Here is a 13,258-nt window from a genome sequence, read left to right on the forward strand (position 1 = left end):
GGAATGTTGGATTTAATCCATAATTCCAAAATTATTGGTATTTCTACAGGTATGACACTGAAAGAATCCACAGTATACACTCATAGATCACATTCCTTGAAATCTTAAGTTTCAGAGAGTTTGAAGAGAGGCATCTGGCACTTCAGGATATTTTGTGATATCGTAATGTGTAATTTCAATTACTGACTTGTCTTGTTTCTGCAGATTCCTCCAGGCAGTGTGGAGCATGCTGACCTCGCAGGTCTACTGTCTGAGCAGCAACAGCGTTGCCAAGTGTTCTCCGCTGTGGCAGAAGAAGCTCTAGCTGAAGCAGAGAAGCCTGTGAAGGCAGAGGAGGCATCTCGGATTGATTTAGATGAGGCCATGGATGAAGTGGCGCAGACGCTGAATGGCTTTGACATTGAAGGCATGACGATCGCTGACCGGGAGGAGATGAAGCTGCAAGTGCAGCAGCCAGCGGTGCAGCACTTTGGCAGCAGCCAGGCAGTGTTAGAGGAAGCCATCTCTGTGATGGTGGCGACACAAGCACCCGTCCAAGTTGGTACCACTCAGGCAGATGTTGCACGAGTGGAGTACTTCAATGTCCCCTCAGCCGGCTCTCAGATTCCTGCGCTGCAGGTGAGTTTTCACTGATACGTGAGTTATATAAGGTGATCAGTTGGGGCTAGGTCAACATCATGACTTTCTTGCTATTGGTACATGTGCTATCATCATATTTGCACCAGGAGACACCTGTCACTACATTGAGACCCGGAGAAACTGCTGTGTACAGCAGATAACAGATAACCTTTATTGACCCACGTGTTAATAATAATCTTTCGTGTCTGAAGTAGTGAGATAATTTTCAGTACATCTTATTCAGGTCTGTATATTTTTGTTGTCCACATCTGTGGAGTAACAGTCAGCACGTCTGGCCGCGAAGCCAGGTGGCCCGGGTTCGATTCCCGGTCGGGGCAAGTTATCTGGTTGAGGTTTTTTCCGGAGTTTTACCTCAACCCAATATGAGCAAATGCTGGGTAACTTTCGGTGCTGGACTCCGGACTCATTTCACCGGCGTTATCACCTTCATCGCATTCAGACGCTAAATAACCTAAGATGTTGATAAAGCGTCGTAAAATAACCGACAAAAAAAATATATATATATATTTATTTTTGTTGTACTGTTTGATGAATATGGCACTAGGTGGCAGCCATTGCTATACTGCAAATTGCCAGCCTTCAATTATACATATAATGTACTGTATTAGTCTGTTACGTCTTTTTGTGAAGATTTTATTTAATTTCTACCTGGAGAAAGAACTAAGGAAGAGACTACTGAAGTGCTTTGTGTGGAATGTAGCATTATATGGGGCAGAAACATGGACATTACAACGAATTGAAGAGAAGCAAATAGAAGCATTTGAAATATGGATATGGAGAAGGATGGAGCGTGTGAAATGGACAGAGTAAGAAACGAAGCTGTGTTGGAAGATTGGGTGAAGAAAGAATGATGCTGAAACTGATCAGAAAGAGGAAAAGAAATTGGTTGGGTTCAGTAGCGGCTAGTGGTCAAAATAATGAGTGTGCTACAATCTCTATATCGGCCTACTGTAGAGGCCTACACTTATGTATTTATCTTAATTTGGAGTCTCGTCTAGTGATGAAATATGAAGTCCATACGACGTTCTTTCGTACTGCAGAACTTGTCATTTGGTGTTAAACCCCTCCATCTTGGACATCATACTCTTTTCTATTGACAGTATTGCAAGAGCAGTGAGGCGATCCTGGGACATAATGTTCTTTAAAAACGTTTTTATGCGTTTCAAGGAAGAAAAACATATTTCTGGCTCAGCAGTGGTCATTGGTGTTGTAACCAAAATATTTAACAACTTCGATACTTCACAGAATGGATCCTGTAAATTGTTGGATACTATGTATTGTGACAATTGAACAGCCATTTATATTTCGGAAGTCAGGTCTTCCGTATAGAAATCCAACTTGTATCTGGAACACTCTTTTGTTCAGTATAGTATAGCTGTTGACAGCAACTTCAACTGGTAGATGGCAGCAGCAGTCGGACACTTGAATTACCAAATACATTGTACATAGTTCCGAATTCTTCCACAAACAAGCATTCTTTCGTTAAACTTTACTTTTGCAATCTCCAAGCTGTGTTGTGTTGAAGCTGACTACAGCACTTTCCCGCGTAAAAATAGCCAATCAGAGCAGTGGTTTCAGCTTCGCACATGTGCATAACTGTCTACATTTTTCATGTGGAGCTTTGAGTAGCACAATGAACCCCCTGAGGCACCAAAGAAGGCACGAAGACTAAACACTTTATAACGCGTCGTGAACATAACCACGGGAAATTGTCAAATGACAGATTAAATACTATGGTGGTATTACAAATACATTATTTGAGCCAAAATTATCATTGTGCTGTAGCACTGTAGCACATAAGGACGGGCCGCCCCTAGTTGGGTTACTGGTTGAGAAGAAACTGCCTACTGACGGATGCGCTGGAAAGAATGGTGAATGGGAGAAGAGTTTGTGACAGAAGAAGAGATCAGATGATAGATGACATTAAGATATATGGATCATATGTGGAGACAAAGAAGAAGGCAGAAAATCTGAAAGACTGAAGAATGCTGAGTTTGCAGTGAAAGACCTGCCCTTGGGCAGAACACTGTGAATGAATGGAAATGAATATTTGCAGAATGTGCTTAAAAAGCACGAAGACTATTTGAGCAACAGTTTCCTAATGCTGATGTTTTTTATTCAACTGTTTATTGTTCAATAGACAAATTTCGGGAAAGTGGAAATTTTATAGAAGAAAGACCCAACTGTACACATCAGATGCTTACCGAGGAAACTTCGAACATTTCGTTTCGACTAGAAAATTCTCCCAAAAATATGCTGCTGTGTCAGCAAACATAAAATTTACTGCAATCCAGGTGGTCCAGTTTCTAGGCCCATGTTTTGCATTAAGATTTATGAATTGGAGGGTCATTAAAGGTCTTACTATTACTACTTAAATAACTACATAGGCCACAGTTGATTAACTTGTTATTGCTCTTTTGAAAGATGAAGCAGAAGTGTGTAATTTGTTCATGTTCCAATAGGTTCCACATGGGTCAGGCCTGCACCTACAGTACCAGCAGTATCAGCTAACCACAGGCCTGCAGATGGCAGGGAGTGGTTCGCTTGAAGTTACCGGGGGCATCCAAATCACCAGTGGAAGCGGTGCTCCTCTTCAGGCCATCAATCCTCGGCTGCAGACAGTCCCAGGAACAACATTCCCACCCCAGCTGCTGATTCAGACTCCACAGCTAGGTGAGTTTTAGAAATTGTAAGTCCTTCGTCCATCTGTCTGTGAAAGGGATGCTTTTACTCACAGCAAATCTCATTTCATTAGTTATGTTCAGAACTAGTGAAAAATAAATTATCTTCCATCCTCTTTCCTATCCAATATAAAGGATGTGATAGTGGTATAGTTTTTGTTTACAAAACTTGATTGGGATTGTGAATATCGAAAGCATTGTTATTGCTTTCAAATTACAAGTTTCAGTAGACACAACATATGCAATGAAAATGCTACAGGGTTGATGAAAAATAAAATTCACAAGGAGAGTTCTAGAGGCATACACAGCCACGTAAGAATATGGCTTCTTAAAACTGTGCCATTTTCAAGTGTTTTGATAATTCATCGGTTGCAATTTGTACTGCAGCAATTAATTAGCTCTGTGACGAATATCACTGATAGCTTTTACGAATCTCCCTGTAGACTTGCAGTGGAGGGAAAAAGAGAGACACAAAGAAAGAAAAAAGAAAGAGGAAAAAAAGAGAGAAGAGAAAATAGAGGAGGATATTTAGAAGTCGTAGCTACAGCTAGAGGCAAGAATAGAAAGGGAAGGAAAATTCGATTTCATATCTGTTTTCTGCAGAGGGCAGATGGTTGTTTGGTTTAATGATTGCCACCAGCTATATCACGAGTTATTCAGGCAGTTGGTCACAACTTCATAACATCCAATTGAGTGAGCATTATTTGCAAGTCTGTCCTTGTTGAATAAATAAAAAATATTAGTTACAAGAAACAGTGTTTCAGAAACAGTTTTGATACATACTAATTTTAGTGGTCATTTAACTCAGTATTTACACGTGAATAGTCCTCCTGCAGGAGTAACAATGAGGGAGCATTAGCTTTGTAATTATCAATATTCAGACTGCTTGCCTAAGATAGACGTAAAATTTGTAAGACTTTACAGTAAGTAAATGTACATGAACTTGCCCTGTGACTGAGAAGACATAAGAAACACCTAGTAGCCATTTGTCTGTTATATCAACCTATCACCTAGAATAATGACATTACACTATAGTTTGACAACTTCAAGTGAAACCCCGTAAAACACGCCAACTTTTGGTATCTCTCTCTTTCTTTCTTCTCTCCCCTCGCTCCTAGTCATTCAGTCACCAGTCACCACATAAATATCTGAGAGGGTGTGTGTGGGCATCGCGACCAATAGAAGAACCACTCTCCAGTATTACCACAATAACGGATTCTTCATTTTTGCCTCGACTGTCAGCTAGGAAGGTTCCATTATGCTAGCATTGCAGGCAACTAGTCAACCTTTTAATGTTTTTGTTAGCAGGTTTGACAAACTGTGCTGGGTAACTTTCGGTGCTGGACCCTGGACTCATTTCACCGGCATTATCACCTTCATATCATTCAGACGCTAAATAACCTAGATGTTGATACAGCGTCGTAAAATAACCCAATAAAATAAAAAAAAATTGGCAAACTGTGAGTTGACCTGCAAGTACATAGTCACATAGTGCTCTTTCCCTTTCCTCCGTGCTTTCTCACTTGCTCCCCCCCAAGACAGCCAGCGCTCACGTGGTAACTCGGTCAGGGTTTCAGTTCGATTTGTCAATCTATACTTTATCCACATGAAGGAGGAGGCAGAACCTGCCATCTAGTAACAACTGTGTAACTATTAGACGAGATAGGGGTGCTGCTTGATCATTACTGACAGCCCCTCATAAGTGTTATTAATTGGCTTATTTTTTTATCTGAAATTAGTCACGTATTGTGGCTTCCCAATTTTTTCAAGGCTGGAACTCTGTTCCAGATCCTATGCCTTTGAAAAATTTCTTGGTATAACCAGGCATGAAGAATCGAACCCTGGACCTCCTGGTTCATAGTCGGGCAGGCTGACTGCTGCAACAAAGAGATGATTCGCTAAGGAAATTCTACCTTAAATGCGAATTCTTCACATTATCGCTCTATCAGAGTTGTAAAACTGAAGAAATCAAATAAGTAACTACTAGTAAGATACTTTTATATTGAGAGTGATGGCTGAGTCACAGCATACCTGTTCCATCAGAAATGGAGGAAATGCCATGGCATGCTTAAGCGTCCCCTATGTGGTGAAGAGGGAATATGGTCAGTTGAGTTGTCTGACAATCCTCCTGGCTAGGTCAGGCTAATCAGTGACAGATGTGGTCTTCCAAACATATTCAGGGTTGCGTGTAGGTGATATAACCACCGTAATATAAAAATATGATACCCATGTTAAAACTGTTATACTTATTTCTTTGCTACATCACAATTTGGAATTTTTTCTTACCACTTTGTCTGTTGTGTAGTCTTCAGGAAGAAATGAATCAAAATCATCTTCAGCTATGTCCAGCCCTTTCCTCTAAACCCACTATAAGTGAGAAATGGAGAGCAAGAGAGTTAATAGCTTTATTGCCAAGAACTCAGCATTAGTTAATAACAACAATAATAATACTGAGACTCCTATTGGAATAAGATGAGATATTATGTTTGCAGTAATGTAATTATGTAACCATTCCTTTCTATGTCACTTCACTGTAATCAGTAAAAGCTCAAGTATTTTGGATACAGTTGTATTGTGTTAGTTTTAGCTTTGAGGAGAAGTTGTTAGGTTAGGCTAATATTGAATCACAGACAGATGGAAATTAACGTGACACATTGTGTTATCAGCCTCTCCCTGTCAGACACTAATGGCTTGTCATTTTATACACGAGGACTTCAGGTTGAGGAGGGCATAACTCATATTAAAAATTGTGGTTGCTTGACCTTGTGTGCCTTGTAGCATACTAACAAAGTAACTGTGCATGATGACTGCACTAATATACTTGTGGAGAAATTGAGCGTTGCAATGAACACACCTTGCAGCATTCCCTGGTCAAGCACTACCACCATCCGAGCCGACACTCACCAGCAACATTGCGACCAGCAGCACTCCGCAGTTTGCTCCTTCGTCATGCACGCCCCAACACGTCGCCACACAAACCACCACTGACAAGAAGGGCACAGTGACAACGCCATCGGGCTCTGTCTCGGGAACTGGAACGGGACCCTTGGGGAAGGGGAAGAAGAACCGCTACCAGTCGCAGCAGCGCCAGCCCCAGAACCAGCAACAAGTCCCCCAGAACACTGCGGCTTTTGGCTCTCAGACCATGACGCAGCAAAACTACCAGATAGACCCCAGTGCAGGTTTGTAGTCCAATTGGAAGAACGTAGCTAAGGTACGGTATTACGTCTTCATCTTGGTTGTGCCTTCGAGCTTTGTTAAACTGCATGGTATTCAGTCTAATACACTACTTCACTAAATAGGGGGATGTGTGAATTACAATTTCACAGTTAAACACGAAGAGTGCGATTCATCTCATGGCCCAGCTTTAGTTCAGTCATTTTGATTTCTAGCATCTGATGCTGTGGCTGCACCTAGGTTTCCACAACATTCTCAAATGCATTTTGGAAGTGTTTAATGCTCAGTGAGACAGAAAACTTTAATATTATATATTAGATGCAAAGATTTATTTGGCAGTATCTATTAATAGTACATTATGCAACGAGCCTATAATGGTAGTAATTAAGACGCAAGTATGTTTATGAAACGAGCGCAAGTGAGCTTCATAATTTTCATACGAGCGTCTTATTTACCATTATAGGCAAGTTTCATACCCTGTTTATGCTCGATCATATTTCTAACTTGAAATTATTCATAAGTATTCATGTTATTCTTATCTGACTGGGGAGCGGAACTGACCTTGTGCAATATCTCGTAAATTGTGAGATTGCACAGACGCGAAAGTATTGATTTTTTCCGAGAAAGAAATGTCATTGACCTTGATATAATCTAGAGAGTAAAATAGAGATTAATCTTGATATAACCTTGAAATTGATTTAGACATTGAAAAACGAGATGATAAATTGAATTTATTTGAATATTATTTACAATTAACGCTAATTATTATAGTAACAGAACATAACCTTCTGTGACAGTATTGGATTTCCAGCCTCTGTGACGTTTCGCTAGTTGTCTTTCGATTGCATATCCGAGAATAATCGATACTTGCGCTTTCATATTGCTACAATGGTGTTTTTTGGTGTAACACCTGAACTTTAATGAATAGGTGTACTTTAATGAGGTCCATTAAAGGGCTGCTACCAGGTGTATAATTACTACATTTCAGCATGGTCGAGCATAAAATTATTTAAAGAAACTGTAGTATAAAATGGTAATTTCAGATTAGTTAACGACTTCTTTTTCTTCCTTAGTAAGGGGGTAGTAGACTGCTACAAAAGCACTTTGGCACGAATGGCCCATTGTGCACCTCATAAACCAAAAATCAACCACAATAGATGACAAGTTTCGTGATGCTCCTGGGCTTTACTATTAATTAGACACACCAGTTCGCATAACCTGTGAAGTTGGTTATCAAGAAAATGTAATGGCTCAGTGATTTATTTAGCAAACATAGCTTTTGGAATACCGTATTTACTCATGTAATTTCTCCCCTTGAGTAATTTTTCTCCCCAAGATTTGAAGGACGTATTTTTTAGAATCATATCTTCCTCGTATAATTTCCGCCTCTTACATTTAAAAAATTAATAAATCTTTTCCCTTCAAGATTGTCTTGCATCAGTATTAAAAATACGTATGGGAAACCCAGTCATTATCTGTCCCTTCTTCATTGAAAAAGGCTGATGATTCCTCTGATGATACAGAAGATTATCTGGATTTGTTCTCTCATGAAAGTAATAGAGTGTAAAATATAATGTAATATGTGTGTTTATTTCCTTTAGGCCTACCTAATTAATAAGTTAATTTTCATACTCTAAGTTTTAACACCGTAATCCGAGGTTAGTTAGGATCAGACTATCAGCATTAGAAGTGAGATACAGAGCTAGAAAGAAGGGCCATAATTCCTAAAAAAGTATATGTAGGTTATGAATGTATAGTTATTTAGTAGTAAATTTAGTTTATGAATTGTTAATACGAGTATAATTTATGACCATCTCAATATTTTGTTCTCGCATAATCCCCTCCTCTCCCCCCCCCCCCATCGATTTTCCGTCTCTGAATTTTCAGAAAAGAAGGAGGGGAATTACACGACTAAATACAATACATATCTGGTGCAGTGTTCATATACTGATTAGGATTTAATCCAGATGCTTCAGGTTACATTTTTTAAAACTGTTGTTTGTCAATAAATATGCTGTTGATAACGCACATATCTTAAAACTTGGCATATTGAAATAAGTAATTGCAGTAAGTAGCATTTGTGTTTTCAGAAAATGTAAACCCTTTTGTGTGGTACTTTTCTACAAAGAGCACTCAGAATTTTGCTTGTTTTTCATAATGTATTATTTAAGTAGAAGACACGTGTATTTGTATTTCCTTATGGAATTTTTTAGATTAAATCGTAAGTTTAGAATAATTTTTGAAGAGATATCATAAATAATTTTAAAAGTTAATTTAAACATGAAGACTGTAAACCAGAATTTTTCCGCTTGTACCCCATTGTCAGTAGTACAAGTCATATTATAATTGCTGCTGTTAAGATGAATGGGGATTATGTGCAGGTGTCGGGCAGTACCCTGCAAACACGCCATACCCCACGCCACAGTGCACACAGGCTCCATTCTCCTGTATGGATGTGGACTCTGAAACTGACAGCAACCATGACACTGCCCTCACCTTGGCTTGTGCTGGAGGCCACGAAGAGTTGGTAGAATTGCTGTTGTCTCGAGGGGCTGACATTGGTAAGTATAAATAAATTACTTGTTAAAAAAATAGACCTATTCGAAGTTGTTTTTTTAAGGCTGGTTAACAATAAGCCGGAAATGAGAATTGGAACGGAAACGGTAAAATTGTTAAAATGTATAGATTTAAATGTGAGCATTCACAATTAACGAAAAGCTTGCCGGAGCCCGAGATCTGGAACGGAGAGTTGGCCAAGTTTCAACTTTGGCGTTCACGTTTCCGATCACAGCCCACTAGATTCATTCTATTGCCATCTAAAAGCTATTTTGTCGTCGTATATTTTGTAGCAAGAAGACCGTGACATAACCTACGCATTATTTTGTTCTGTGCTGTGCATCATGGAGCAAGTTTTATTTGATGAGATTCTAATATTGAGTGTTGAGGAAAATCCTCATGTTTACGATAAGCGGCGCGCCTCATATAAAGATGAGAAAATGAAGGAGAATACGTGGCTTTCAATAGCTGCATCTTTGAACACCGATCGTAAGTGAATCATATTTTATTACTGTAGTGGTTGTATTACACACTACATATTCACGCTTCAATTCAATAACTACTGTTGTGTTCATTTTTTGTTCTATTACAAATGTCTCTTCTCTAATTATTTTACGTTATGGTAGACTTAAAATAGATTGTGATAATAAAGATGCATGGGCATATTTATAGTACCGTACCTAATGAAATGTTTCAGTTGAAATTTCGAAGTTGGTTAACCTGTGTTTATGTTGGCTGCCTTGTACTCGTGAGGGAACGCCATTGGTCAATTATACACAAATAACATCAGAATGCGTAATATCGACTTTACATGTCGTTATTGATATACATATCGATATGCATAGTCGTCTACGTTCTCGGTATATTATGAATAAAAAATTTTCATATTCACATCCTCTGCTTCTCGTTTTCATTCTGGTTCTCGTTCCCGGTTTATTGTGAACCAGCCTTTAGTCTTAACCATTTGAATTTATGGTTGAAAGTCTTATGTGTATTTTACGTTCTGATATAACAAGTGACTGTGCAGAGATAGGACAGTGGTATTCATCTAAATACCATTATTATTTAGCAGTATAAAATATCTTTAGTAGTAGAAAAAACTCTCTCTCTTCTTTTTCAGTATTATTTGTAAATCTTTTGTCACTTCCTGTAAACTCGTTCTCTCTTTATCTAAATATGTTCGTGCAAACATTCAGCAATGACCCCTTCAGAAAAATTGTCTAACTCATAAAACACAAAGAGCTAAGTTTATGTACAGTCTTAGAAAAAGGTTTTGTTGCAAGATACTTTACAAGTCCCAGAAAGGAGGCAGTGCGCATTATCAGAGGACGTGTGACCTGGTTCACAAGAGAAGGACTAGTTGAGGTAATAAAATTAGTTTTGTTTCGTTGTAAGTCTGATCATGCACACTGTCTCCTTTCTGGGACTTAAAGTATCTGTGCGACAAAACTTTTTCTAAGACTGTACATATGTATGCATATATTTGTGATTTCACTGTTAAACAGGTTGAAACTGTTGAGCTAAATAATTGTAATGCACTTCTTGCATATAATTTTGAGGTAGAGGTGACGCAAGAAGAGCTTGCCACGGAAAGCTGCGCGAACTTTCGGAAATATTCGGGTGCACTCGACCTCACTTCGATTTGATTGGCAGTTCTCAGTCGTCTGCTGGCTTGATGTTTCGAGTGAGATTTATCACAGCGGATGTAACGTAATGTAAACCTAGTTGCAGAGTAACTAGTAACATAACATTGTTGAAAATACAGAAGCACGAATTTTTTTTACACATAAAATCACTGAATGAAATGACAAAGATGTTATAAGAAATATGTAATCGTGTAATAATTATTTGACATAATAAAACATTAATACTATGTGATTTTATTAAAATGTTCCGATAACTAGGGTACTATGGTCGGTTTATTTTAATCTGTATATACTCCTTATGTTACGAGCGGAGCCTGTTTTGCTTTTCATAAACTTATGCACGTTATAAATAATTCCTTAGTTTGACTGTGTAACGTTTTATTAGCACTTCCTAATTTAGAGCGAAACAGGGCATTGTTAAATACATAGAATGTTATACAGAACTCTGTTATTTAACAAACACACTTTGAACTACATAAAACTACTGATATCAGTGATAAAATGCAGAAAATGTAACACACACACGCTGGCTTCTACCCACTCTGCACAATACAATCCACGATACGAACAGCTCAAGACCGCGCTTTCGAATGCGCCCTGTAATCAGCATTAGGTGATTCATAGCAGCCCTGTAACGAGCATGGCGGCACTAGGACCGAATATCATTCTCTGGACATCAGTCAAATGGGCAAGCTTTCTTTGCGCTTCCTCTAAGTATTTTTTTTTCAAACAAAACATACTCTCTTAGTTAATTTTCATTATGTCTTGTAAACAAACTGTGTGTTAGAGATATGATTATTCTTGTTTTCAGAACATCGTGATAAGAAGGGCTTCACACCTTTGATCCTAGCAGCGACTGCTGGCCATGAGAAGGTGGTGGAGATTCTCCTCACACATGGTGCCGACATTGAGGCACAGTCTGAGAGAACTAAAGACACTCCCCTCTCACTGGCGTGTTCTGGTGGCCGTTACGAGGTCAGTAGTCATGAATAAATTAATAATTATAAAATATTGTTCCGAACTATTTGACAATAAAATATAAGAGCAAATAAAGCCGTGAAATATGCAAGAAAACAATTAAAAAATGACCAATTCATGTATGTGTATCTACTAATGTCCATAAAATTGTATGGAAAATTGAGTACTCAAAAAGTGAAATTATTCTTATAGTAAACAAAATTTTGAAATAGGTGACAAAGTTAATTTTGCTCCTTCTACCTCCAGTACGACTTTGCTTGTCTCAGTAGTATGAAGACTTCTGTTTCTGTTGGTGGAAGCACTTATGACACAGAATTCATTATCATACTGGTGGGAATAAGGATCAGTTCGGATGAAATTTGGTATGGGCGAGATATTGTCAGTGAGCTTTCCATGCTCTTTTTCAATTGGAATGATAGTTAAGGGAATACTGGAGTGAATTTGAAAATTTTAAATTATTGGACCTACAGTTTTCATTTTCTGTACACACACACACACATAAACATATTATTTGGTATATCAATAGCATACACACAGATTTTCAGCTCTGTTTGTAAATATTTTGTGTACTTTATTTTTTAAAGTGTTTCATAAAAAATAATTTCAATTTTTCATCTCATAATTTTTTTTTGTTTTAAACTGAAATTTTACTACGAATATTATGTTCACCATACTGTCATTAATAAGAATTAGCATGGAAATTTTAAATGTCCTCATTAGTCTTGTAAAAAAAAAAAGTTTACATTACTGTAGCTCAATGTGAAAAAAAAAATTGACACAATTACAATATTTTTTAATCCTTTTAAAATCCTACTGAGATATCTGTGCGAATTTTCATAGAGCATACCTAGATTGAGGGAGGTGTGGAAAAATTTCATGCAGATAGCTCAGAATTTGTGGAAAGAGAGAGGTTTTAAGTATGGGTAAAATACAAAAACTAAAAACCGAGAGCAGAGGCTGCTGGGTATTTAAAATGCACACACCATTATAAATGACTGCCAAAGTGTTCTAAGGGATGCAAGTCACTGAAATTTACCGAGAAGCAGCTGTAAGCATCGAGACATTTTGTAAGAGTGAAAACAAAAAATTGGCACTTTTCGTGAAAAATATCATTATTTCACTTCACTGTATCCTTAAGCTACATGAGACTGTCAGCTTTATACCCTTCTCGAAAGAAGCTAACTGGAGATTTTAGTTTAAATAAGTGTTTGTGATTGTGTTCAAACCCATATAAACCTCAAACATAAAATCATTCATGCAGTAAATGAGAGAGAGATTTAAAACAAAAAATAAATTTATCTCCAAAGACTTCACTTTACTTTAAGGTTGTTGAGCTGTTGCTCACACGAGGAGCCAACAAGGAGCACCGCAATGTGTCCGACTATACACCCCTGAGTCTTGCTGCTTCTGGTGGCTATGTGAACATCATAAAGCTGCTGCTAGCACACGGCGCAGAAATCAACTCAAGGACAGGCAGCAAGCTTGGCATTTCTCCCCTTATGTTGGCAGCAATGAATGGTCATACAGGTGAGTTTATTTTGTACAGTAATTAAAACAGGTTGCCTGGTGTGCTGCCTGAAA

At 38.2% G+C, this 13,258-nt stretch overlaps 1 protein-coding gene across 4 annotated transcripts in view; it reads left to right on the forward strand.

The window, feature by feature from the left end:
• mask (multiple ankyrin repeats single KH domain) overlaps positions 1-13,258 on the forward strand; it is a 132,760-nt gene that overhangs the window by 76,999 nt on the left and 42,503 nt on the right. For all 4 annotated transcript variants that reach the window (XM_069836168.1, XM_069836169.1, XM_069836171.1 and 1 more), the window contains 6 exons: positions 205-618; positions 3,102-3,312; positions 6,182-6,502; positions 8,879-9,058; positions 11,511-11,674; positions 13,003-13,204. In XM_069836168.1, coding sequence (XP_069692269.1) covers positions 205-618; positions 3,102-3,312; positions 6,182-6,502; positions 8,879-9,058; positions 11,511-11,674; positions 13,003-13,204 — 1,492 coding nt within the window. The remainder of the gene's footprint in view (positions 1-204; positions 619-3,101; positions 3,313-6,181; positions 6,503-8,878; positions 9,059-11,510; positions 11,675-13,002; positions 13,205-13,258) is intronic.

Source organism: Periplaneta americana, chromosome 9 (genome assembly GCF_040183065.1).
Source record: "Periplaneta americana isolate PAMFEO1 chromosome 9, P.americana_PAMFEO1_priV1, whole genome shotgun sequence".
Taxonomy (NCBI): Eukaryota; Metazoa; Arthropoda; class Insecta; order Blattodea; family Blattidae; genus Periplaneta; species Periplaneta americana.